The 27,073-nt window shown below is 38.9% G+C and overlaps 1 protein-coding gene and 1 long non-coding RNA gene across 6 annotated transcripts in view; one reads left to right on the top strand and one right to left on the bottom strand.

Moving 5' to 3' along the window:
• LOC129776361 (uncharacterized) overlaps positions 1-12,677 on the top strand; it is a 52,559-nt gene extending 39,882 nt beyond the window's left edge. Inside the window, exons 2-5 of the long non-coding RNA XR_008743097.1 lie at positions 4,692-4,761; positions 4,833-4,977; positions 8,638-8,695; positions 8,757-12,677. This is a non-coding gene — a long non-coding RNA (uncharacterized LOC129776361). The remainder of the gene's footprint in view (positions 1-4,691; positions 4,762-4,832; positions 4,978-8,637; positions 8,696-8,756) is intronic.
• A 10,987-nt stretch (positions 12,678-23,664) lies between these two features.
• Positions 23,665-27,073, bottom strand: part of LOC129775028 (neurotrimin-like) — a 176,034-nt gene continuing 172,625 nt past the window's right edge. For 4 of the 5 annotated variants that reach the window (XM_055779190.1, XM_055779188.1, XM_055779191.1 and 1 more), the window contains exons 10-11: positions 24,697-24,777; positions 23,681-24,427 (exon numbers count right to left, since the gene is read on the bottom strand). In XM_055779190.1, the coding sequence (XP_055635165.1) occupies positions 24,288-24,427; positions 24,697-24,777 (221 nt within the window). In that variant the 3' untranslated portion in view covers positions 23,681-24,287. Of the gene's footprint in view, positions 24,428-24,696; positions 24,778-27,073 lie in introns of all 5 variants that reach the window. The other variant, XM_055779192.1, reaches the window with a different exon arrangement.

The following is a 27,073-nucleotide window of genomic DNA, read 5'->3' as shown; positions in this document are numbered from 1 at the left end:
AGCCTCACAGAGTGGAATGCAGTTATCCGTAAAATTGTACGAAATGAATTGATGATATACTGTAAACGAATCGTTGGCTTCTGCTGGAATTGCATTGCTTTTTGCTCACAGTTGAAAATGGTGACTGGAGTTATTAATCAATGCGACGAATACATTGGAAAACACGCAAACGAAATTCAAGAGGCAAACAATTGCATTGACGAGAATGGGATCCAAATAATCTCAACGATTTGTGAATGATTTCTTAACATGTGAATGCTGTGAGTTTACACGGATATATTTAATTAATAATGTAGATCAAACTTCTATTTTTTTAAATATGGAGGTGAATTTATATGTTTGTCCTTGACTAAGTTATCCATGGGAAGCCTCCAAATAGTAGTGTCCAGGCGTATGAAATGTTAAAATTTTGTGGGTAATTTTTGACGTAGGATTACGTAAAATAGTGTTTTAAAATCATGAGTCGAAAAGATTTAAAGTTTTCGTTAGAAAAAGAAGAAGAAGAATTGACGATACAAGTATGCTGCAGATGTTCTTGTACCCTTGCGAGAGAATATAACCTCGTCAAAGGCATACAAGAAAGCATCCAGCGACTTCAATCCTTTCCATATTGTAAAATGGTGAACCTTCCCGAAACTAAACAAAACACAAATCGAATGAAATTTATTTATTTCATAGGACTATATTGCCGTTCTACGCATAGTTGTCCCATGTTCCAAAATCATCAACTGAGAAAAACGCATTCAAAGTTTTCTAGCATATTTGTCTACCAGAAGCTTTGAGCATTTCGGTTTAGCAATACACTGAATTTTTTATAAGCGGAAAACTATTGTTTGATGAAATGTGAAAAGATCCCCTCATTTGAATCAATCAATCTTGGATAGGGGCTCAATAAATCATGGCAGTTATGCTTAGAATACCAACATGGGATAATTGAACTTGATGTTGTTTTTTGAAATACTGGGAACAAACAATAAGTTTTTTTTTGTGTTTTTCCGAAAGATTATGCATAAAAACATTATTAGCATTACCCTGCTGAAAGCGTGACATAAAATTCTTGTGCCTGAATCGATTTATTTGATATGGATCTATACAAAATACATGGTGGGACAGTTGTGAATAGAATATCAACATGGAACAATTGAACTTGAAATTGTTTTTGACGTAGGACTACGTCTAACCGGAAGATATAGGGGGTGAAATGAAAATCTAGGCACTGAACAAGTAGGAAAAAATGCAAGATTTGGAACGCTCATAACTCGAGCTATTCTCAATAGATCGCAAAGGTTTTTGCATCAATTGATAGGAAATATATCTACGCATCTATCATAACGAATAACATTTCATTTTTCTTGAGATAAATAATTGAATAATTGTGAAATATCAAGCATTGTCCAAATGCACTATGTGCCCATTTTTGATTGGTCCATTTTGTGCTCCTCAAATCGTACCGACCAAAACGGTCAACCAGAGCAGCAGCGAAATACAATGAAGCACGATTGGAAAGGAAAAAGAAAAAATATGAACGAAACATTGGTCGCAGTCTCACACATGCGTAATTCTCGAGCCAGCCAGTCAGCTTAAAAATCCCCGCTCCGCTGCCGTAACGATCATTCTTTGTGTGGACACCGACTGGACAACATCGTTGCTGGACGAGCTGGATGGCGAGGGATCGAGTGCCTTTCTCAAGGCAATGGGGGCGGAGGTGTAATGAAGGAGTTAGAGTAGAGTTTTAAGGGCCTTTCTCAAGGCTAGAGACGGATGAACTAAAAAGTTTAAAGTCTCTATAATACAAAACCAGCACCACCACCACCGTAACGATAATTCTCATCCGAACCGTACATCACATCGTTTCGCATGACATCACATCAACAAACCAACACAAGCAGCCATGGTTGGATATGGCAAAGGAGGAAAAGTGAAGGGAAAGGCAAAATCCCGCCCGAACCGTGTTAGTCTGGAGTTCCACGCAAGGGTAGCTCGGCCGAGCGCGTTAGTACCAGTGCATCAGTCCACCTAGCCGGCGTTATATAGTTTCGGCCGCCGAAGTGGAAAAGCTGCTCGCGACGATAAGAAAACCCGCATTCAGAACAGACCACATTCGGTTCGGTGGACATCAAGACAACACAACAGGCAGTTGCAGCGAGTGGCGAGTGGCAAACGCAATCGCAAAACGACAGCAGGTAGCAGAAGAAAAAAGTTTGTTCTTTATACAAACTGCTTTGGTGGCAAATCCAGAACAAGGCGGCATCGAGGGCGTTCGAAATGGTTTTTTTTTAAACCACGAGTACTAAGTTTTCTAAATTGGAATCATTCCATAAAACACGGCGCTTATCAGGGCCGTTAAACCATTCAAAAAAGAGTTTACGAAATACAGTTCAATGCATTCTAAAATAATATCCAAAATAATAATAAAACACAAATTGATTTTTTTATAATTTGTTTGCCAGGATATGATGAGTATGTGAATTTGGCAGTTGTTCTGAGCTTATTGATGGCTGAGGACTTTCCCGATTATTCAATTTTCACCAATTCTTAAATTGCTTCTAGATTGAAAGTACAGTAATTTATATTTAGCTCGACATTGAGCTAATTGGATGGATCTGTAATGCGACATTTTTGTCGCAACATAGAGTTCGGGGTCCAAATTATGACCCCACATTGAAAGTCGACACTGTACCACTGTCATCGGAAATGTTCAATTACAGGTTTAAATCGCCTCAAATGCGACACGGAGTGTTTCTCCGGCATGCGCATTAAATGTAATTTACTGAACAACATGTCACAAGCTGGATGGGAAGAAATTTTCCAACTGTGAAAGCTGTGGCGAGTGGCAAACGCAATAGCTAAACAGGAAGGTTTAACCGAACAAGATGGGGATATCGAGTGATTAAACAGTAAACTAATCCATTTTTCAGGTAGATAGGTAGGTATTCACGTAGGAGAAGAAAATAAAACAATATATTTAAAATATATATTTAACAAAAGCTGTCCCCTTTGTATAGTCCTACGTCACTCCGGTTATGTCCCCGACATTACCCACCCGTCTTTTTTAAAGCTGGGAACAAACTATAACTTTTTTTCCGTGTTTTTTCCGGAAAATAAGGCATCAAAACATCGTTTTATGAAGAAAAGTGAAAATTGAGAAAAAGTAACATGGGACAACTATGCGTAGAACGGCAGTATATTAGGGTGCCAATGAATGTATGGGAAAAAATCGACACTCAAATTTAAAAAAGTTACCCTATACAAAATGCTCACTACCTCGAAAAAACACCCTATGCCGAATTTTAGCTCAATCAGACTTAAAGGAGAGTGGCGCAAACCGGTCGAAGTTTGAGTTTCTTGGAAATGAAAAAATCACCCAAGAAAATCGGGGTTTTCGAAAAAAAAGTTAATGCCAAATGTCTTCAAATTGCATGAAACGTCGAAATCTAGTGTCATCTCAAATTTTTGTTTGGTCAAAAAATCGGTATCTGGGACTTATGGTTTTGGGTGCCAATAAAAATAGTTATCTTGATTATTCATTCGTAATTTGCTACGGAATGTTGATTTGCACGATAATATACCCTATGCAAAATATTAGCCCATTCGGACTTCATTTACTCGTGTCATAAACGTTTAACGTTTAAAGTTTTTTGATAACCGATAAATTGCCGGAAATCGGGGTATTTAAAAAAAAGGTTTGATGCCAAATGTCTTATTGCATGACACGTCGAGATTTACAGTTATCTAAAAAAAACAAAAAAAAATCTCAAAAATCGATTTTTCGGGCAGAAAAACGACCAAGTGCCAAAAAACAATTTTTTTTTGACAAAAAAAATTCGATATAACTGTAAATCTCGACGAGTAATGCAATTTTAAGACATTTGGCATCAAACAAAATTTTTTAAAACCTCGATTTTCGGAGATTTTTCGTTTTTCAAAAAAACTCAAATTTTTACGTTTGTGACACGGGTAAATGAAGTCCGAATGAATTAATAATTTGCATAGGATATATTATTGTGCAAATCAACATTTCGAAGCAATTTACGAATGAAAAATCGAGATAACTATTTTTATTGGCACCCAAATCCATACTATTCGTTTCGTACTCCGAAAAAAAACTAAGTCTCAGAATTCCGATTTTTGACAAAAAAAAATCCAGTTGACACTAGATCTAGACGTTTTATACAATTTTAAGACATTTGGCATCAAAAAAATTATTTCGAAAACCCCCGATTTCCTTTACTCCCCCCTTGGGTGATTTTTCGATTTTCAATAAACTCAAACTTTGACCGCTTTGCGCCACTCTCCCTTAAGTCCGATTGAGCTGATGTTTTGCAGAAGGTGTTTTTCCGAGGAGGTGAACATTTTTTATGGGGTAACTTTTTGAAATTTTTTTTTTTTTTTTTTTTTTATCTGTATTATAGTGATTTTCAACTCATTTGGCTGGTTCGTCACTTTTTACTTCCATTTTTGGAAGAATGTCGGGAGTGAGAATTGAACTCGTGACCTTTAGCGTGAGAGGCATGGATGTTACCACTACGCCAGATCGCCTCCACTTTTTGAAATTCGAGATGACATCATTGGCACCCTAGACTATATTTTTCGAACCAGGAATTGGGTAGCAATGCAAAAATATATTTCATTCTACGGGTATAGCTGAACTTCAATTGATTAATGACATCGTTTTTTTTTGCTTATTACAGAAAATACTTTATAATTTTTCAATATGATGTCAAAACATTGAACCTACATTTGGCTGACAGGATGGAGAAAGTAAGTAGTAACTATCGTATTCCATTTCACAAGCCCCCATCCGAATGCTAACATTTTTTCATCCATTCCAGGCCCTTCCACATACTGCGCGATAATATGTGGCTTTTAATGAGATACATCTTCTGTTGGAATACTGGAACCGATTACAAATTGAAAACTGCACGAGAAGAGGTTGCATGGAAGAGCACGGATGCATACAAAATACATCGAGCGAGCGTACGTTTCTGCACGCCCCCTATATTTTGTTTCCGGCTGAGTGGGGCTGCTGAATTCGATATGAAAAATTATTCACTATTTATGTTTGTTTTACGCTCTCTTTATTTATTAAAACATTCTCAGCGAAACGAAAACAAAACCAGCCCGTCTGATGCACTAGGAAAAACACGAACTGGATAAATTGATGATTCATTAAAAGCAGCGTCCATTTATGGATTTATTTTGAATCGCTCCAAAAATGAAAAGATGGTTGCGAAATAAAAATTCATCGTGATGAATAAATAAGCGGGTGGTCCAATATATCGATGAATAATTAACAGCTAAAATGTACGCTTACTAAACGACAGCTCTGCAATACATCGGGTCGAACAGATCAATTGCAAATTCTTGGATTGATTTGCAATCCTCGACTCTAAACAGAATGGATATATGTAGGAGTAAATCCGGGTACAGATACAGTAATAATGCTACGCATTGATTTCACGTGGTATTATTCCCAAACTTTTTATGAATTGGCATCTGTTCTCACGTTATCGTATTCGAACCGGATTAGATGAAACAAATTGTGTTGACTAGTGGAATATTTTCAAACTGACAGAAAGTTATATTAATATTTTTTCTTCAAACTTTCTTTTTACAAACTTTTCCAGTTCATTCGTCTCGAGTTTAATAAATATAGAACACAATTCTCGTTAGTTATTAATTCAAAAATAATATGAAAACTGTGTTTGTTCTGATAATAATGTAAAATCATATCAGAGCAACCACGACCTCATTCACTAGACTTCAGTAATAACTTCTTTATTCCCTTATCGAACGTAGTTTCAGAACACATCAATCTTTTTTTTTAATTTGTTGGTTTATCATTACGGATTTTTCTTGCGAATACGTCGAAATTTCATAAATAACTCTTTAGTAAAATGTTCCGGGACCCTGAAAAGGTTTAATGGCTTGCGTGGTTTTTGTAGAATCATTTCGAGAAGCAACGATTCTTTCTTGCCTTTGCAAGAATAATACACTAATTGGTCATATGTCGCAATTTGTTTCTTTATATCAATGCACGCATTGCACTGAGTATTCAACGAGAGGCATCTTCCGTGCATCGCAATTCAACAAGCATCAAACACGCGTCTAACATATGCACACAGTTGCAGCGATAAGAATAAAACATCGCAAGAATGACCGTTTATGAAAAATCGTTTCTCGACTCTCGGTCAAAACCGTCAACAAAGTTAGGAGCTTGTTGCTTCAGAACAGAGCCAATGCGCACGAGAGCAAATACGAATGGTAACTAAAAGTATCGAAGGTGCGCTATTCACATGTACAGGAAATGAACAAGTTTTAAGGGGGTATTCTAGTGTAGAGACACGAATTTCGGACGTTTTTTCGAACTCCGTAAAAATAAAACAAAGAATATTTTTACTATCCATTATATCATTATTCGTTTATCTATCTTTCAACAATAAAACAAAAATAGGACGGAAAAAAAATATTCATAATTAGAATAGTTACATACTGGTGAAGTGAGGGTGTTCAAAAAAAAGTTGTGCCATGGCGTACACGATTCCAGTCCTTCTGGTTATCTGAAACAAAAAAATCGAACAGATTCTGAATCAGTAAAGATGTCGCTATGGCATGAACCTCGGACAAGTCAAAAACATGGGTTTTAACAAAATGGCGGCCGTTTGAAAACAAAAATGCTGTTTAAAACGTTTTTTTTTGCGTTTACCGATTTTTTAAAAATAGTAAAATTAAAAAGTTATAATTTTTTATTGGTTCATGCGATAGAGAGATGTATGCAGATTAGTTTCATATAAATTTGACATAAATCGGTTCAGTAGAACTTGAGATATCGTGTACGCCAGTTAGAAAAAACTAGTTCCGAGAGAAACGCGTTTGAAGTTCATTGTGATGGCCATAACAGGTTAGATACCACATCACTAAGATGGCTCTAACTAGGTAAATAATAGGATTTTCGATAAGTCCTTTCTAGAGTATATTCTTGAATGCCTAAACTACAGAAATATGGTAAAAAAAAAATTTCGATTTTTTCAGATTTCTAGACTAGAATACCCCCTTAAGTTTCGCGCAACGAAAACAAGCAACACACACAAAGCCAAACACTGATGGCTAGAAGCGACCCATAATCATTGGTACTCTTCTCTTTTCTCACCTGCTTTGCCATGACTCGGATCGTTGTGTTAATTGCAATGGCAGATGCACTTCAAGCGTTCCCAGCTCGAGGGGAAACACAAAACACAAAACGAGCAGAATAAGCGACGTTTGTTGTTTTGGGTACAGAAAGATTCTGAAAAGATTTTCCTCAGAGGAGATGCAATTATTATACGCGACAGCTTACTTACTATGCAAGGGTGGAGTTTACTTCGCAAATATTTTCTTTTTGCTATCCCCCATCGTTGTTTCTATTCTAGCATACGCATACGTTGCCCGTTATTGACAGCTCTGTTCAGGGAAGCACACTGCTCTAATCAACACATCCGGCGGTCCTTTTTTTGTATAGATAGAAGGAGATATAGGAGTGCGTCTCATCACATTAAAATCGATTTCCAGTATCGAACAAAGATCAATTTCGCTGGCGCAAACATCGAATGGACTAACAGCACTTGTCACTATGTAATTGTAGAACATATGGGAATTTAATTTTCCGAATTTTCCCATTTTCCTTCAGAGTTTTCAGAAAATTTCCAATTGTCATGTTTGGTTCGAATATTTTTGGTTGAAATATGTGTAATATTTTTATGGGACCCCCTCTCCATTCCAGAGAAGGGAGGGGTGTCATACCATTATAGAAACATTTCTCGTACCCAAAAACCCTCACTTCCCAAATTGTGCTTGATTAGTTCTCGAGCTATGCAGATGTTTCGTTTGTATGGCAGCCCCCCTTAGAGAGGGAGAGGAGTGTATTCACCATAGAAATATTTATTGAATCCTAAAACCTTCGCATGCCAAATTTGGTTTAGTTCGCTTGATTAATTCTCGAGTAATTCAGAAATTTGTGTTTCATTTGTATGGCAGCCCCTCTTAGAGAGGGGGTGGAGAGTCTAACTATCATAGAAACATTTATTGCACCCTAAAACCTCTTTATGCCAATTGGGTTTCATTTGCTTGAATAATTCTCGAGTAATGCAGATATTTGTGTTTCATTTGTATGGCAGTCCTCCCTTAGAGAGAGAGGGTGGAGAGTCTAACCATCATAGAAACATTTATTGCACCCTAAAACCTCCACATGCCAAATTTAGTTCATTTGCTTGATTAATTCTCGAGTAATTCAGAAATGTGTGTTTCATTTGTATGGCAGCCCCTCTTAGATAGGGGGTGGAGAGTCTAACTATCATAGAAACATTTATTGCACCCTAAAACTCAATATGCCTAATTTGGTTTCATTTGTTTGAATAATTCTCGAGTAATGCAGAAATTTGTGTTTCATTTGTATGGCAGCCCCCCCCCCCCCCCCCCTAAGAAAGGGAGAAGAGTATCAAACCACCGTAAAAACATTTATTGCACCTTAAAACCTCAATATGCCAAATTTGGTTTCATTTGCTTGATTAATTCTCGAGTAATACAGAAATTTATGTTTCATTTGTATGGCATAGTATGCTGCATAGTAAGAATATTAGAACACATTTCATTTCTTCCCAGGTAACCGATTTTTGACCAACAGAGATTTTTTTACGGAGCAATTTCATGTTTAGACACGGTATTCATTTCTCATCATAGAAACCTGAAAACGCTTCCAATACTTCTTTAATGCCTTTTAGGTTGGGAATGTCTCTGGGATTCCACATCGCAGCAGCTTTGACGGCCCAATCATCGAAATTAAATCTCTGCTTCATCTGTTTTACCGACTCCGCATGTTTTTAATTTATTACTCCTGTAATCTGTACCGTACAGAATCTGTACCAAGAAAATCGAAGAAATCTGCACCATTCCAGTACCTAAATGTGTGCGTGTTGTCACACTGGTTGTAATTTATATCCATACGGACGAATGAATTCTGAATAAAAGTACTAATGAAAAGAAAAGCATTAAATCGTTTGGTCGTTCACAAATTAAACCGATGGATGAAATTGTTGACGTCGGACTGCGTATTTTATTTCTATATAAGGGGGGTCATTCTACCAAAAATGTAAAGAAAAATTAAAAGATTTCAAATGCACAGCTGAATATAACGTCAACGCCTGGCGAAAACTAGAAAAGTTAACGATATTGTCATTCACAAGCAAAATGCACGTGGCTTACTTTGGCAATGTATGTTTATTTTTTTATTTGAAACAAGGATTGGTTTATTTATTTATTTATTTATAATAACAATCAACAAACCTGGTCCTGGTCCTGGTCCAAATGATTTCAACTTAACCTAATCATAGTTAACACGTTAAGCCTCGATTTTTTTCTTGCTGCGCTTTCCACTCAGCGCGCATCGAGAGCGTTTGCACAATGTCAGTATCGGTCCCAGTTCTCATTATGGTATAAATAGAAAATAGTCAGCAATTCGACTAGGAAGCAGTCACATTTTCTTGAAAATCTGAAAGCAAACCGTATATGTTTTTATTTTATTATTTTATAACTGTCGGTCTCGGTCAGTCATCACTTTCCTACCAAAAAGCTCAACGTCAGCCCCTAGGGACCGACTCTGGGCTCAACGTGTTAAGAACCGTTGCTTTAGCTTGTTCCTGGAGAAATTTAAATCAAATACGGGGGAATTGAAGAGGCGCGGCAATCGCGTTATTGCGGAATGCATGCCGTAGTTCGATCGCCGGGATAACATTCGCAAGAATTGTGCACTACACAAATGTCGTTGAGATCAGCAACAAACAATGACTTCGTCTGGTATGCAGAGAGTCCAAGTGGATCAGCTAACTGCGGCCTAGCTTGGAAGCCGAAACGAATCACGACAAGGCAGCAGTCGGAGAGCGTATCTTGTAAAACGTCGTTGCACTGATTCGATTCATGTGTTTTGAAAGCACGGATTTCAGACGACGCTTCCATACTCCAGGGAAAGAACCAGCGCGCAATACAACGATTTGAGGCAATAAACATCGGAGAAACTCTTGGAGACTCTCATGATGCAACCAAAGTTCCTTGATGCCTTTCCAACGATGTGTGAGATGTGTTGCTTGAATGTCAATTTTGAATCCAGAACCACTCCACAATGCTAGCGGCAGTACTTCCCGGTTCCTGATGACCATCATTGCTGTGCGTGGTGCGTTCTGCGCGATTCGCGAAGAGCGTTGCCGATTAAACGGTGTAGTGCTGAAACCAAGCAGCGAATCACGGGTTGATCTGATCGAAAGATATCTGTACTTGGCTGACGAAACAGGCTGGACTTCCCCCATCTCGGCCTATCGAACAAAAGGCCGGGACGACTGCGGCAGAAACCGATGAGATAAGGTTCGACTGTGACGAGAGGATAAGGGCCTCCAAAGAGCCTGTTTGTGTGCGTCCCGGATTGACCTCGATGATTCTAAGACGAGTTCAGACGAGATGACGTAGGATCGTTTTTGACGTAGAACTACGTCTTTCAGGAAGGGTACCAAATCAGATTTCGGTCACGTTTTCATGAAATAAAGTTAACGTTAATAACTATTTTCACTGTGAACGAATTCTCATGGTTTGCATACCAATCGAATCGGAAATTCACTAAGATTTGTTTGATATACTATACATTACAATTCGCTAATCTCTAAACGGTTTAAATTCATGAAAACTGGAAGAACTTCCTTTTTCCCATACATTTGTTCTGCCGATTTGTGTGCTAGCCCTACCCGTATTTCGAATGCTTATAACTCGAACATTTCTTAATAGATCGGAAAGATGTTTGCACTTTGCAAATACTTTCATTTCAGATACTTGAGGTGAATGAAGTTCACGGTTCGAGAACTACGTAAACATGAGATAATTTCAGAGAGAAATGTAAAATACAATGATCGTTTGACATTTTTTCCGTTCAAATATTTTGGTAGTTCTAGGCATCATATCGTTTTCGTTTTCGTTTTTATTATTACAATTAGCAACAGGCCTGAACATTAGTGCCCTAATGATAAATTTAATTTATACTATTTACTTATTGTCTAAGAGCGGTATAAAAAGTCTTCTTTAAATTAGAACGAGTAAGGTTGAAATCAAAGGGTGTGAACCAACGGTTGAAGACGCGACACATGCTTGATACGGGTTCATTATACCCGTAATTGGTACGTGAGGAGGGTATAAAAAGAAATGTGCGAGTGCGCAAATTTCGTGATGTTTTATTGAAATTATTGGAATCGAGAAGACCTGAACAGTCTATATTAGAGAGAATTAGGTCAGATATGAAGGTCGCCTTAGCGACGTCCCTTCGCAAACTCAGTAAATCGAACCCAATCAACCTACAACGAGCTTCATTGTTAGGAAGATTCGAAGGATCGTTCCAGGGTAAATTACGTAGAGCGAAACGAACAAATTTATGCTGAATTGCCTCGATGCCCTGGACACCATTCTGGTAGCAAGGCGACCATACAACACAAGCATACCCAATGATTGAGCGAACCAATGCACAGTAGAGAGCTTTGATACAGTGTTTGTCCTTCAAGTGTTTTGTGATGCGGAATATGAAACCCAGGAGTCTGGATGCTTTAGTGGTGATATACGAGATGTTCTCTGTGAATGTTAGTTTTTTTTTTTTAACTGTATTATAGTGACTTCCAACTCATTTGGCTGGTTCGTCACTTTTACTTCCATTTTTGGAAGAATGTCGGGAGTGAGAATTGAACTCGTGACCTTTAGCGTGAGAGGCATGGATGTTACCACTACGCCAGATCGCCTCCACAAGTGAATGTTAGTTTTGAATCAAGGATGACGCCAAGATCCTTGATGATCTCAACGCGATTTAAATGCTCATTGCGTAGTTTATACGAAAAGACAATAGGTGAAAGTAGGTGAACGCTTCCGCGAGAATGATATGACTGAGCATTTCGATGGATTCAAAACCATTCTGTTGATATTGCACCATTCAGGGAAAAGATCGAGTTGATTTTGTAAGTATACTGCCTCGTTAGTGCAATTTACGGATGTAAATAGCTTGAAATCATCAGCATATGCGAATTTCTGACATTTCACGCAAGAGTTAACATGGTTGAGATAAAGTAAGAAAATGTAAGGACTAAGGTGACTACCTTGAAGTACTCCAGATGTCACTTCGAAAGGAGATGATATAGCGTCACCGATTTTTACTGCCATCATGCGATCTGTCAAGTATGAATGTAACCAGCTCAAAAAAGAGCCGTGAAATCCAAGACGTTTGAGTTTAGCCACTGCGATAGCATGATTGATTTTATCGAACGCGGCCGAAAAATTAGTATACACAGCGTCAATTTACAAACGTGATTGTAGAAAGCGGGCGATAATTGATGTGTATAATACCAAATTAGTTGATGTGGACCGTTTGGAAACGAAACCGTGTTGTTGTTCGGAAATATAACTTCTGCAGGCATGAGAGATGAAATCTAAAACTCTAATTTCATATAATTTTGTAACAGAACAAAGACTGGCGATTCCTCTGTAGTTTTCTACATCTTTCCTGTTGCCCTTTTTGTAGACTGGGAAAACATGAATTTTTCTAAGCACGTGGAAATTTTCCAGAGGATAATGAGCGGTTGAATAGCAGGCACAGCGCAGACGAAAGACTGGTAGAGCACTTTTTAAACATGATGGATGGAATACCGTCTGGACCAGGGTTCGATGAATTCTTGATTTCAGAACAGGCAAGTTGAACTCTGTTAACGTTGATTGTTGGAAGGGTGCATATAGGCAGACAAGGTACGCTGCTGGCTGCAAGGCGAATTTGCTCGTTGTCGAGATTTTCGCTAACGAAAACGTTACTGAATTATTCGCGAAAAGGCGTACAAATGCTTTACTTGTTTGATGCCTTCACGTTTTCTCGTATCACCCCGGTAAGTAGTCCAACTTCTTTTCTTTGGGCATCGACGTAGCTCCAGAAATTCTTAGGGTTGGGTCGTAGATTGCTTTGAACGCGGTTCAAGTGAACTCTAAATAAAGCGTTGTTCAAACATTTGAAGTTTTTGTTGACAACAGAGTAACGAACTCTCCAGAAATCAGTGCGGTTTTTTGAGAATTTCAAAGTGAAACGTTTCACTTTTCGCAATCGCTTCAATTGATTAGGAGGATGAGGAGGATCCTTCATCGTTTTGTTAGTGACAAACTGATCAATCGCATAGAGTAGTACATGAGACATGGACATTGTGGCTTCTTCGATGTCACTGTCATTCAGAATATCATTCCAGTTGATAGTTGTGAAGAAACGATTCATTGATGTGAAGTTTTCTTTACGATAGTTGTAATTGATTGATTCGATGGTATTTGTGAAAATGAGTGGTGACAATTCAAGCAACGAAATCAGAAGCCGAGGGTGATGACGACACAATTTTACTAAAGCAGATAGAGCTGCAGTCACTATCGTATTTGGAACCATCTCTGAGTTCGTGAAGCAAAGGTCCAGTGGACGGTTGTTGTCGTTGAAGATTCCGTTCATCTGATATATTGATCCTTCGCCTTGTTCGAATCCTCGTGCATTCTTTGGACGAGAATTGGGGTCGAGCGGTTACATAAAAGGATTTTGGAAGTTATCAGCGGTTTGTTGAAGTTGATGATTGACTTGTACTGTTTGAGGTTGTAGGTTAGAGCTGGATACAGCCTGACGTGGTAGAGTTTGCGGTTCCCCTTGCACTGTTATTGGTTTTCGAACTAAGAAAGGAGCTATGGAAACTCCTGCCGGCCAGAAATTTTGGGAGGTGATCACATTCTCGATAGACTCAGACACCTCAGACACTCAATTTGAATGAGATGAAGGATAAGGGAGTATCATTTTCCCTATGTTGACGAACCAGCTTATGGCAATGAATGACTGTAGGGTCACAACCGCTGTAAAATGTCAAGCGTCATCTAAACGCCCTAACCCAGAATTACGGTTTCCCCAATACAGTCATCAAAACCAAGCTACCTGGGGAAATTGGCATTGCAAATACATGCAAGTTGGGGGTAACTTTTGTTCCAACCGACATGTGTTCCCTAACACAACCATCAAAACCAAGGTGCCTTATATTACATGGCGTTTGTTCAAATTTTTTACTTACACAGTAAATATGTTGTATTCAATTGAATTCGAAAATTCTTTCATTCAATCAATAATTTAATCAATACAAACAAATGATTACTAAGCTAACGGTAGTCCCACCTCAACCTTGCGGTTATATCATAGATATAACCCATTCATTTTTTTTTGTCGTGATCGAAAATTCGAACAATGACTCCTTCTGTCCAGTACCAACGATCGCCAATCACGTTGGATACACCTTTACTAACTGCCACTTTGAAGGAAACAAACGACAGGGTTTCCAGTCTTTTCCCACCAGAAACTAGCTTCACGACTTTGACCAACGATGAGTCCACGTTCACAATGTCGTGAATATGTTGTTTCTAGTCGCCCTCTTTCTGATCTGGGATAAATGGAGTTACATAGAACGCTACCATGTCGTCACTAGCATTTCAAATTTTGGCAACGATCGAATTCCTTGTATTACTCCGGATAACATTAGCGCCATTGCGGTTTCTGTTATAGGTATGGACTGCGACGGTTTACTATAACCATCAACATGATCAAGAGATGAAGGTTCGTTGACAGTAGATTCACTAGAGTTCACGATTGGCACATCCGGCGTAGAATCAATCGAATGGGAAGTAGTCTTGGATTTCTGCTTCGATAAAATTTGCGCGCATCGGTTTTCGACAATGTGTTGGTCAGGTTGATGTGCAACTGAGGTGTTGATTTCGTCTAGCACTTCCAAGAAAGATCTCGAGCGATTTATGGGGTCAATTGTGTCATCGAGATTCAGCTGATCAATGTTCTGGAGAAATGTAGACCTTTCTAATGATTGGTTGGAATCGATCGTTTCAATTGTTGTGTACCGTAGAGCATCATGTTCCTGATGAGAATATTCTCGTCGTAGTTGCCTAAGCGCGTGTCCATTGAGTCTGCGCGGATCAGCAAGTCTCTTAGTGCTTTTATAATTATGTTTTCCCGAAAAAAAACAAGATCACGGTATCAGCTGAATCATAGAGTATCACTAGACGACGGTGATGCGAAGTTTTAGAAACGTCTACGGTTATGCAGTGCTCTGACAAACGGAGCTTCCAGAGATTCGAGCAGATACAAACACGAGAGATGAAAGCTCTGGAGTATTAGTATCGTTAGTTGACCGGTAGATGTCGCTTCAGGATAAAAAATCGGCGTGGAAAGTAAAGTGTTATTGTTATATTGTTCCTCTAACAATAACACAAAACTCGCGAGAAATGAAAAAGTACAATAACGGCACACCGAATCAATGCACAAACGTATATATTCATACACGGGACGCTTTTTGATAATATCAGCACAGAAATGAGATTATAGGACGTAAAAACACGAAAAATAACGAGGAAAATAATGATCGGAAAAAGCATTTGTTTACGCGGAGCAGTGTTGTCAGACATTTTATTTTCGGTGAAACTGTAAATTTTCAATTTAATACATTATCAGAAAAAAAACCCGGTGGAAACTGAGACAACTCATGAATTAGATGAAAAAATAATATTTTAATTGGAAAGCAAATTCAACAAAAGTTTTTTTTTCGTTCCCTTGAATATTTCGTGTACGTGTTATCTTGTAATCCATAACCGGAATGTTTGTGAAAATGAAAAAATGTCGTTTCGGGATTTTTCTCTGATAGAACTATTATTCAATATGATCTTTGATGGAAACTATATTGAGTCCCAACAGAAAATATGAAAAATTGTGCAAATCAAATTATTATACCCAGCATTGTTGGGTGAGAAACTTATTTTTACATTTTTACAGTTTGCGACTTTTGGAGAAGCCTTTTTCTTTTCTTTTCGCTTTTATTAACAAAAAAGACGGGTGGGTAATGTCGGGGACATAACCGGAGTGACGTAGGACTATACAAAGGGGACAGCTTTTGTTAAATATATATTTTAAATATATTGTGCCTATCTACCTGAAAAATGGATAAGTTTACTGTTTACTCTTTATGAATATGTTGATGGTTCTGAAAAGAACCTTTGGTGTTGTGTTTTTGTTATCACTCGATATTCCCATCTTGTTCGGTTAAACCTTCCTGTTTAGCTATTGCGTTTGCCACTCGCCACAGCTTTCACAGTTGGAAAATTTCTTCCCATCCAGCTTGTGACATATTGTTCAGTAAATTACATTTATTACAACTCGAGCACTCCGACGGCCGAAACTCTATAATCGCTGTTAGGTATACTGGTGCTCCGGCACCAATCCGTTCGGCCTAGTTACCCTTGCGGAGCAATCAGTGAATGCGGCCAACAGGGAACTGGAGATCTTCACGGTTCGAGTGAGACTTTGCCTTTCCCTTAACTTGTCCTCCTTTGTTACGTCCACGATGCCGATGCCGTACAACTACACGGGTTTACGGTTTGAAAGAAAATAAGATATTTTTTGGAGTCCGCGTGCTTTATATTCTAGCGCAATTTAAGAATTGGTGAAAATCAATAAGCTCAGAACAACTGCCAAATTCACATACTCATCAGATCCTGGCAAACAAATTATGAAAAAATCAATTTGTGTTTTATTATTATTTTGGATAATGTTTTAGAAAGCATTGAACTGTATTTCCTAAACTCTTTTTGGAAGGTTTAATGGCCCTGAAAAGCGCCTTGTTTTATGGAATGGTTCCAATTTAGAAAACTTAGTACTCGTGGTTTTGAAAAAAACCATTTCGAAAGCCCTCGATGCCGGCTTGTTCTGGATTTGCCACCAAAGCAGTTTGTATAAAGAACAAACTTTTTTCTTCTGCTACCTGATGCCGTTTTGCGATTGTGTTTGCCACTCGCCACTCGCTGCAACTGCCTGTTGTCTTGATGTCCACCGAACCGAATGTGTTCTGTTCCGATCACTTCAGCGGCCGAAACTATATAACGCCGGCTAGGTGGACTGGTGCACTGGTACTAACGCGCTCGGCCTAGCTACCCTTGCGGGGAACTCCAGATCAACACGGTTCGAACGGGATTTTGCCTTTCCCTTCACTTTTCCTCCTTTACCATGTCCAGACATGGCTGCTTGGGTTGGTTTGTTGATGTGTTGTGATGCGAACCGATGTGGTGTATGGTTTGAATGAGAATGATCGTTACTGAAGGAAGGAAGGTATTGTATTATAGAGACTTTAAACTTTTGCAGTTCATTCGTCTCTAGCCTTGAGAAAGGCCCTTTGAAAACTCTACTCTACTCTACTCCAGCGCTACCACCTCCGCCCTCTTGCCTTGAGAAAGGCACTCGATCCCTCGCCGTCCAGCTCGTCCAGCAACGATGTTGTCCAGTCGGTGTCCACACAAAGAATGATCGTTACGGCAGCGGAGCGGGGATTTTAAAGCTGACTGGCTGGCTCGAGAATTACGCATGTGTGAGACTGCGACCAATGTTTCGTTCATTTTTTCTTTTTCCTTTCCAATCGTGCTTCATTCTATTTCGCTGCTGCTCTGGTTGCCCGTTTTGGTCGGTACAATATGAGGAGCACAAAATGGACCAATCAAAAATGGGCACATAGTGCACTTTGACAATGCTTGATATTTGACAATTATTCAATTATTTATCTCAAGAAAAATGCAATGTTATTCGTTATGATAGATGCGTAGATATATTTCCTATCAATTGATGCAAAAACCTTTGCGATCTATTGAGAAATGCTCGAGTTATAAGCATTCCAAATCTTGCATTTTTTCCTACTTGTTCAGTGCCTAGATTTCCATTTCACCCCCTATATCTTCCGGTTAGACGTAGTCCTACGTCAAAATAAATTCCATACAATTTAGAAAATGTTCTGTCTTACCTAACAATATCAACGTCAGGACATGAATAGTTGTGACGCTGCCTATGTTTGTTGGGTTCCAGCTAACATTTATTGATACCGCTGAAAGAACGAATGCGAAAACGGTTTAAAAGAACTGGTTCACTTAGGTGAACGGTTAGCGACTGAGCCGTTCAGCAATGCGTACTGCTTTCTCCATCTCTACCCTATGGTCTGGTTTCCTTATTAGTTGTCACATGTTTTTTCATGACGGACAAGGTGAGTTGATGCATATTAAAAATTAGTCTACACTTGTCGATAGCAGACACAGATATTGTCCCCAAAGTTTCGGCGAGAGACTGATTTAAAGGGTTTAACGTTGAAAAAGGTTTTATTAGAAAGATTGTTGTCAAGTCATATCGTGTTCAATGCACGTCTGTATCATGTGGGATATCATATTGAGTACGTTGGTTATGTTTAAAACTTTACTAAGGAAGAACTAAACTGGCTGCCGATTGAGAGGTTCGGAAGGGTACACTCATGCATAATAGTTCGCGATATCTTATCAAGATGTACTAATGGTTGTAATTAGCCAACTACACTTTCCCAAATCCACTTATCCATCCCTATAAACAAGCAGTACTTGTTGGGATCAGTTCACTACAGAATCCACACAAATTTCACAAGACAGCACTCATGGTCATAATATACCTTATATGCATTACCTGGCGATATAATTATAACCAGTACAGGCGGCGTTTTAGACAAATGTAATGGTGCTCAAGAAAGCTGGCTATTTCAACTTAAGTTTAAGGATGCACCGCAAGATGATGGCTTCTTTTAGTGTTCAGTAAAATTTCATGAATGAAAGGAAAAGGCGACCGAGAGAATATTTCTGTAGGGATGATATATCAATAAAGATTTGTATGTACATTTATGAGCATCGATACGAGAATACCAGAGAATCTCGAGTTTTTCGTGGTAATGTTGAAATATCTATCTGATTTCTCTTACAATCCGTTTGAAGTACCGTTCAGTTCATATAACGAAAGGTTCTTCTAGGCTCACCATTCGGAGAGGTGGACGAGTTAAATTTACGGATTTCTGAACAGGTACAACAACTCAATTCAAAAGCAATTATTCTCGAAGTCGTACGTCAAGTTTCCGTCCGTCCCTCTAGGCTCAGACCTTTTATTCATTTTTTTGTTTCGACTAAAAATTCGCCAATGCATTCATCGTAAGGCATCGAAATCCGTTAGTCCGTTAGTGGCAAGACCTACACGATAAAACGTGATTTGAGCACGAATTGATGGGACAATCTGAACTTCAATCTAATAAAATCTCTATCAACGTTTAACCTTTTGAGCAAGACCCCCGTCAAATCTTTGGGGAGTATATAGTGAAATCATCCATTATCGTCTTCAAGATTATTCCTAGATCATCCCTCCAGTGATTCTGACAACTGATAAATACATATTATCGGCAAATCGAGAATAATTCATAATACGCATCTAATCACATTGTGAGCTGACGCCGAATTGTAGGCAAAAAGATTGCTCGCTGCGTTGTGGGGGAAAACGAGTGGCTATTAAATCGAAAAAACATACCCGTTTCAATTGTCAAATTGTTAACTTTTTTTTCCCTATATTCACTGTCGTGTCTTAAGCAAAAAAAATGCTGGATAAATTTCCTGTCTAATGGTATACAACACAACATATGTCGCAATAACGATTTTGAGAAATATGCGTTTGAAAACTCTTAATGAATCGTTACATTTTTCGTAGAGTTGCTCCCCTATATAGAAATCAAAGACATAGTCCTATGTCAATATATTACAATAATTCCTCTGACACCCTCGAATGCAGCCGAGTTCATCCACCCAGACTCCGACCGACCGACTCTCCAGCCTATAAGAATACTCCTGACAATGCTGGTTGGGGTTCGGGATTCTTTAGGAAGTCGTACGGAAGGAGCCAAAATCAGCACCTGCAACATCGATTTTTTTTCACTCACAGGGAATACAGTTTGTCTACTCTATGCTAATTCCTTCTTCTCTCAGCCGAAATCCGTCTTGAGCAACATTTCCTTAATATGATCTTCAAGAGTTTCAGTGTTCTTGGGGTTTTTGATGTCCCACGGATCTTTGCCTCACTCTTTCTAGGGTCTGTAACATATTCTTACGAAACTCCTGTAATAAAAAAAAATCGTCATAAAATATTGATTCATCTGAATTTAGAATCATCTTCTGAATGTGTTCTTTATTTCGGACATCTTGTGTTACTCAAAAATACTTCTTTTCGAGGCAGTTTTTTTTTACTTTCTGGGGATTGTATATCAATTTTCTTACCATCGTTTATTTAGAATTAGATATTTTAGCCTGATGATTAACTTTTCTCGATTGTATAAATTAAATTCAATGAGGTAGATTGTTAGCTGCATGCTTTAACCACTCGGCTCAACATGGGTTTGTGAAGCTCCAATATTTTTTTGATTTTGACGTAGAATTACGGCTTTCGGAAACATATTGGGGTTCAAATTGAAAATCGAAAATCACCCACCTCGTTGAAATAGGTCCAATTTCAAACACGTATTGGTCAGTCATTTCATTATGGACTGATGAAATTTTTACGTCAATCGATTTCGGCACTCCGTAACAATTTTTTATATTGAAAAGAAAATAATATATGACATGAAACTAACTATCGAACAATAGAAAGAAACTCTACCCCCATCCTAACGGAAATACCTACTTCTGATTGGTGAAAATCCCAATATCCCTAACAGAGACATCAAAACCAAGCTGCCTGGGGGAAATCGGCTTGCAAATACACCCATACCTCGCTTTACGGCATAGATTCGTTCCACGAAATTCGGCCGCAAAGCCTAAAGCCGTATAAGGAATCAATTATTCTGATTCAAATTCATACAAATTCGATCACATTAGTTCCAAATTTGTTGAATATGTAACATGGTTTATCATTCAGAATGCATTTAATCTTTTTATATTTATTTCATTTGAATGAAAAATTAAATTCATATCAATCAAAAATACATACATAACATAAACATAAAACGTGCAATACGTACAACATACATACATTAAAACCAACAATTATCTATAAAAAAAAATTAAACAACTTCATGTTACTCAAGTGATTGTCTCGCAAATATTTTTTTCACTTCTGTACGAAAGTGATTTTTGAACCATTCCTCATTTTTTTTTGCCATTATAACGAAACATTTCAGGCCGTGATGCGAAAACGTGCCTGAATTGAAGAGGGCCGTTACAGCGAAATACCGTATAAAGAGCGACCGTATATCGAGGTATGGATGTACATTAGGGTGCCAATGAAAATGGTCATCTCGAGTTTCAAAAAGTTACCCCATAAAAAATGTTCACCACATCGAAAAAATACCCTATGCAATATCAGCTCAATCGGACTTAAGGGAGAGTGGCGCAAGCGGTCAAAGTTTGAGTTTTTTGAAAATCGAAAAATCACCCAAGGAGGGAGTAAAGGAAATCGAGGTTTTCGATTTTTTTTGATGCCAAATGTCTTAAAATTGCATGAAACGTCGAGATCTAGTGTCATATCGAAAATTGTTTTTTGTCAAAAATCGACACTCTGGGTTTCTTTTCGGCATGTGAAACGAAAAGTATGGTTTAGGGTGATAATAAAAATAGTTATCACAATTTTTCATTCGGAACATGCTACGAAATGTTGATTTGCACAATAATATACCCTATGCAAAATAGTAGCTCATTCGGACTTCATTTACTGGTGTCACAAACGTTAAAATTTGAGTTTTTTTGAAAAACGAAAAATCACCGAAAATCGAGGTTTAAAAAAAGTTTCCGATGCCAAATGTCTTGTAATTGTATTACTCGTCGAGATTTACAGTTATCTTGAAAAAATGTTTGTGTCCCAGAGTGTCGATTTTTAACAAATTTTTTTTTCGAGATGACACTAGATCTCGACGATTCATGCCATTTTAAGACACTTGGCATCAACTTTTTTTTTTCGAAAAGCCCGATTTCCTTTACTCCCCCCTTGCGTGATTTTTCGATTTTCAAAAAACTCAAACTTTGACCGCTTTGCGCCACTTTCCCTTAAGTCCGATTGAGCTGAAATTTGGCATAGGGTGTTTTTTCGAGGTGGTGAACATTTTGTATAGGGTATCTTTTTGAAATTTCAGGGTCGATTTTTTCCTATACATTCATTGGCACCCTAGTGTACATAGAAGTGAACGGAATCCTTGGTCAACTATGCGGTCGTGTCTCGGACACAAACCTCCTGTGACTTTTTATATTTATTTTTAATAGCTAATTACTTTAATTGATACTGCACTGAATTGTAGAAATGATTCAGTAGGACCTATCAGTCATTTGTATGTAGATGATGTTTTGGTTTTGGTATGATATTCAATATAATGATAAAGTGTCCGGATCAAAAAGTCGTCCGAATTCTGAAGCATTACGTTATTTACATCTCCATATTCGGCGAAGTGCTGCTCTGCAAGTGCATGTCCCATTGCAGCAAAAAGGAGATAGTCTGACGGGGCGAGGTCCTGAAAAAAAGGTGGCTGCGATAACAAAAGAGTTTTTATTGCTTCCTTCACGGCTTTAGTGGTGTGCATCGGTGTGTTGTCATGCTGTAATATCATTTTACCGTGTCTTGGGATCAATTCCGACCTTTTTTTTCCATTAAAGAAATGTTCAATCATATTTTTTTTATGTCCATATAAAGAGGAACGAAAACTTGATTTCTGATGCAAAAAAGTAGGACGGTTAATTGTCTACCCATCGTGAACTAAAACCAACGAACTTAGACATTTATCAAGTATGCTATAAAGGTCGTCGTGTAAATCTAGCTCACCTGTAGCGTTTGTCAAACCACGTTGAACTCAAACATCGATGCATGCATAATGATACATGGGAGAGGAAGAGAGGAACGAATTTGTTTTGGGGGAAGTCACTTCAAAATGCAATGAAGACAATATGACTGGGAAGAATTAAATGATATAGTCGAGTCGGTAGAGGTAGATAGCGACTAAACGCCCGACTGATCGTTTAATCGTTTTGGCGGAGAAACTGCGTGAAGAAGCCAAAAGTCATTTCCAACTGAATACGGATATAGTCAGTCAGATAGTCAGCTCACTATCCTCAGTTGACTATGACTATGCCGAGCCCTGCCGACTGCACCAGATGAAAGTCATCATCAAGCAAACAATGTGGTTCCTTCAGGTGCAAAAGAAAAGCAACGAATGCCGGAAATGGTCTAATGCTGAGCAACCAAGTGACTTAGTTTTTTTTCTAACATATTTTCGTCAAATGAAAGAAATGAATAAGTCAAATCGGAAAAATACATACAACCCTGCTAGCAACATCTAAACCATCAACAGGACGAATCCAACTCATACCCGGTGGGCGAGAATTACGGATCTAATAGCTGTTTGTTGTTTTTGAGAATTTGGACAACATTTTATACATAGACATCAAGTTAGTAGAATAGCTTAAGATTACGTGTGATACTGTCAAAGACCGATCAAATGAAAAAGGCTAAATGTGTTTACAATTGATGTGAGAATGATTTCCTCACGTGGTCTGAGACATTTGAACAATAATCAACCATTGAATTTATTCGACTGCAAGACTCTAGTATTCTCCATCTGGAAACTTCATAATCGACATAAATTTAGATACCAATCTGCTCATCTAACACCAACAAAAAATATGCGAAGATAATTCTAATATTTTGATTGTAGCTAATTTTATCACATGTCAATTTTTCAATTAACAGCTACATTTTTCATACACCAAAATAGGTTAAAACGCGGAACGGAGACGAAAAATTAACGAGCCATTCGCATTTAACACTTTGAAATAGTTACATGCACAATAGCTTTCAGAGCGAAAATAAAAACACGTGCGTTTTATTGTTCTTCATATGTGTTATTTATAGACTATGTACGGTAATTGTAACATTTACATTGATATGTCGCTAACCTCCGACATTCATGGGAATAATCCCTATTATATCTGACGTTAGCCTTAACAAATATCTATATCATAGTCCCCGTATGTCTTTTATAGCAATGCTTTCTACAAACGGCCCATCGTTTGTTTTTTTTTCTAGAGTAATTGTAAAGTAAATTTCAGCACATAATTATTGATTCCCTAGCATTTATAGTATAGCATCCAAATAACCTAACGATATGTTTCATTTTTTTGCTTTCGTTTCACGAATACTCTCCATTCAACGTTTTGTGCTATGTACAATGTTTTTTCTGCTTCCTTATTGTAATACAATAAATAATTCAGCTAAACGTACAAGCGATCTCAGTCATTCAACTTCTTCTTCTTTCCAAGAAACAACTATTCATGGATAAGTATTCTTATTTCTTAACACATTCGTAGCCCATTCATTATAAGCGTCATACTGTCGGCAGGAAGGCGAACCAAAGTAATGCAAATGGCACAATTAACAATACATTCAGTTTGGAAGGCAGCAGCCAGGTTGCGGTTGAGCTGGATATTTCATAGCTTTCGTCATTTCTTCCTCCAACGATCAAATCTAAAAGAAAAATGGGTGATTAAAAAATGTAGTTTGTTTTTAGTGGAACGAGAAGTCCGTTTCACACACAAATGCATTGCTTCTAATACTCAATCCGTATACATTACAACTGAGAACCTTTCTCTATAGGCCTCAATTTATAATTTCCGAATTTTTGTTAGCTTGTACGCGAATGAAAACTCAAATATGACATACGGATAGTTGTTAGACACAATATCATTTTGCAGTTCGGTACTCCTCGTTATATGTTGCCACTCTTTGATAGTTACCTTTTCTTTTGCTTGTGCTTTCCGCATCATCGTCGATAACATCATTGGTTTCGTAGAAGGTGTGACTCTTTCGTGATTTATCTAAAAAAAAAAAGAAACTGTTATAAAGCAACAATATATTTGTATTTGTAATGTATTTTTAGCACATAAAAATACAATACAAATACGAATTCCAATTTGTCCATAATATAAAAAACCTTATCAGACACGATTTTCGAATAGAATTTTTACCCATTTGCAGAAAATGTGTTACTGTGTTACATACAAAACTTTTTTGAAAGGGTATAGTTAATTTCCATCAATATTTTTCGTTTTGAAAGCATGTTAATTCCACCCGAAAATCCGTTTCTATTTTAACAGAAATAGAACGCGAAGATCAATGTTAGACATGGATGCCTAATCGCCATGCATTATCACATTATCATTATTGGTTGGTAAATGACTGGACTAAGCGTACCATCGGTACTTCGCGTACCTGCAGGCATAAAATAGACCCCATTCGTGGTCCTTAGCTTCCTGTCCAGTAACTCCTATCCCTACCTCCCCGTGGTACCGGCTGGGGTACGAGTAACCATAGTGAAGATCGGGTAACCAACCCCGGTGGGATCTTGGTCGTATGCTGACAGGGAAGGGGGCCTATCCGAGCGTCTGTTCACCATGGAGGTGCGGCTCAAAACAGCGTCTGATCCCCATGTTAGGGGCGGCTGATCACTGTCTTCGTGCCAGCGGGGACTCTAAAAAGAGCTGTTCACGACGGTCCTCCGGCGAGACAGGGGGTTGGTGCAGGCCCTGCAAGCCATCCGTAAAAATAAAACGCACAGGAAAATTCACAAAGAAATTCGAGACAGGACAATCGGACTAGACCTACGCAAAGAACACGGACTAGAGATTGGAAACTCGGAACATGGAACTGCAAGTTTCTCAATTTTCTTGCGAGTACCCGAATTCTTTCGGAAATATTGAGAGCCCGCAATTTCAACATCGTAGCGCTCCAGGAGGTGTGCTGGAAAGATTCGATGGTGCGATCGTTCCATGGTGGATATACCATCTATCAGAGCTGCAGCAACACACACGAGCTGGGTACAGCTTTCATCGTGATGGGGGAGATGCAAAAACGGTTGGTTGGTGGCCGATCAATGAAAGAATGTGCAGATTGAGGATGAGAGGCCACTTCTTCAATATCAGCATTATCAACGTCCACAGCCCCCATCTAGCTAGCACCGATGACGATAAAGAAGAATTCTACGCGCAGCTAGAGCGTGAATACGATCGCTGCCCAAAACACGACATCAAAATCGTCATCGGTGATTTGAACGCTCAGGTCGGCCAGGAGGAGGAATTCAGACCGGTAATTGGTAGGTTCAGCGCCCATCAGCGAACCAACGAAAACGGCCTAAGACTTATCGACTTCGCTGCCTCCAAGAACATGGCCATACGTAGCACCTTCTTCCAGCACAGCCTCCAATACCGTTACACCTGGAGATCACCACAGCAAACAGAAACACAAATTGACCACGTTTTGATCGACGGTCGGCACTTCTCGGATATCATCGACGTCAGAACCTATCGTGGCGCTAACATCGATTCAGACCACTACCTGGTGATGGTCAAACTGCGTTCTAAACTGTCAGTCGTCAATAACATAAGACACCAGCGCTCACCACGGTACCACCTACGACGACTACAGGAGCCGAACGTTGCTGCAACATATTCGCAGCGTCTTGAAGCTGCGTTACCGGGGGTAGACGAACTGGATGCTGTTCCCCTCGATGAATGCTGGAACTCCTTAAAATCAGCAATTAGCAGCACAGCAGAGACCGTCATCGGGTATGAACAACGAGGACAACGGAACGAATGGTTTGACGACGAGTGCCGAGCGCTCCTGAACGAGAAGGATGCAGCACGCGCAGCCATGCTGCAACGAGCGACTCGACAAAACGTGGAACGATACAGACTGAAACGAAGGCAGCAAACACATCTCTTTCGGGAAAAAAAGCGCCGCCTGGAAGAGAAAGAGTGTGAGGAGATGGAGCTGCTTTATCGTTCTCGAGAATCGCGGAAGTTCTACAAGAAACTAAACGCCTCGCACAAAGGCTTTGTGCCGCGGGCCGAAATGTGCAGAAACAAGGAAGGAGGCATCTTGACGAACGAACGCGAGGTGATCGAAAGGTGGAGGCAGCACTACGATGAACACCTGAACAGCGCGCAGACAGGAGACCTAGACGGCGTTGAGGAGGACTACACCGGTGCAATGAACAACGACGACGTACCACCCCCGACGATGGGTGAAGTTAAGGAGGCCATTAATCAGCTCAAGAACCACAAAGCAGCTGGTAAGGATGGCCTCGTAGCGGAGCTCTTCAAGGGAGGTCCGAGA

This window comes from Toxorhynchites rutilus, chromosome 3, assembly GCF_029784135.1.
Source record: "Toxorhynchites rutilus septentrionalis strain SRP chromosome 3, ASM2978413v1, whole genome shotgun sequence".
In the NCBI taxonomy this organism is placed as follows: domain Eukaryota; kingdom Metazoa; phylum Arthropoda; class Insecta; order Diptera; family Culicidae; genus Toxorhynchites; species Toxorhynchites rutilus.
The sequence above is the reverse complement of the archived record's forward strand: the minus strand, read 5'-3'. Positions and strand labels throughout refer to the sequence as shown.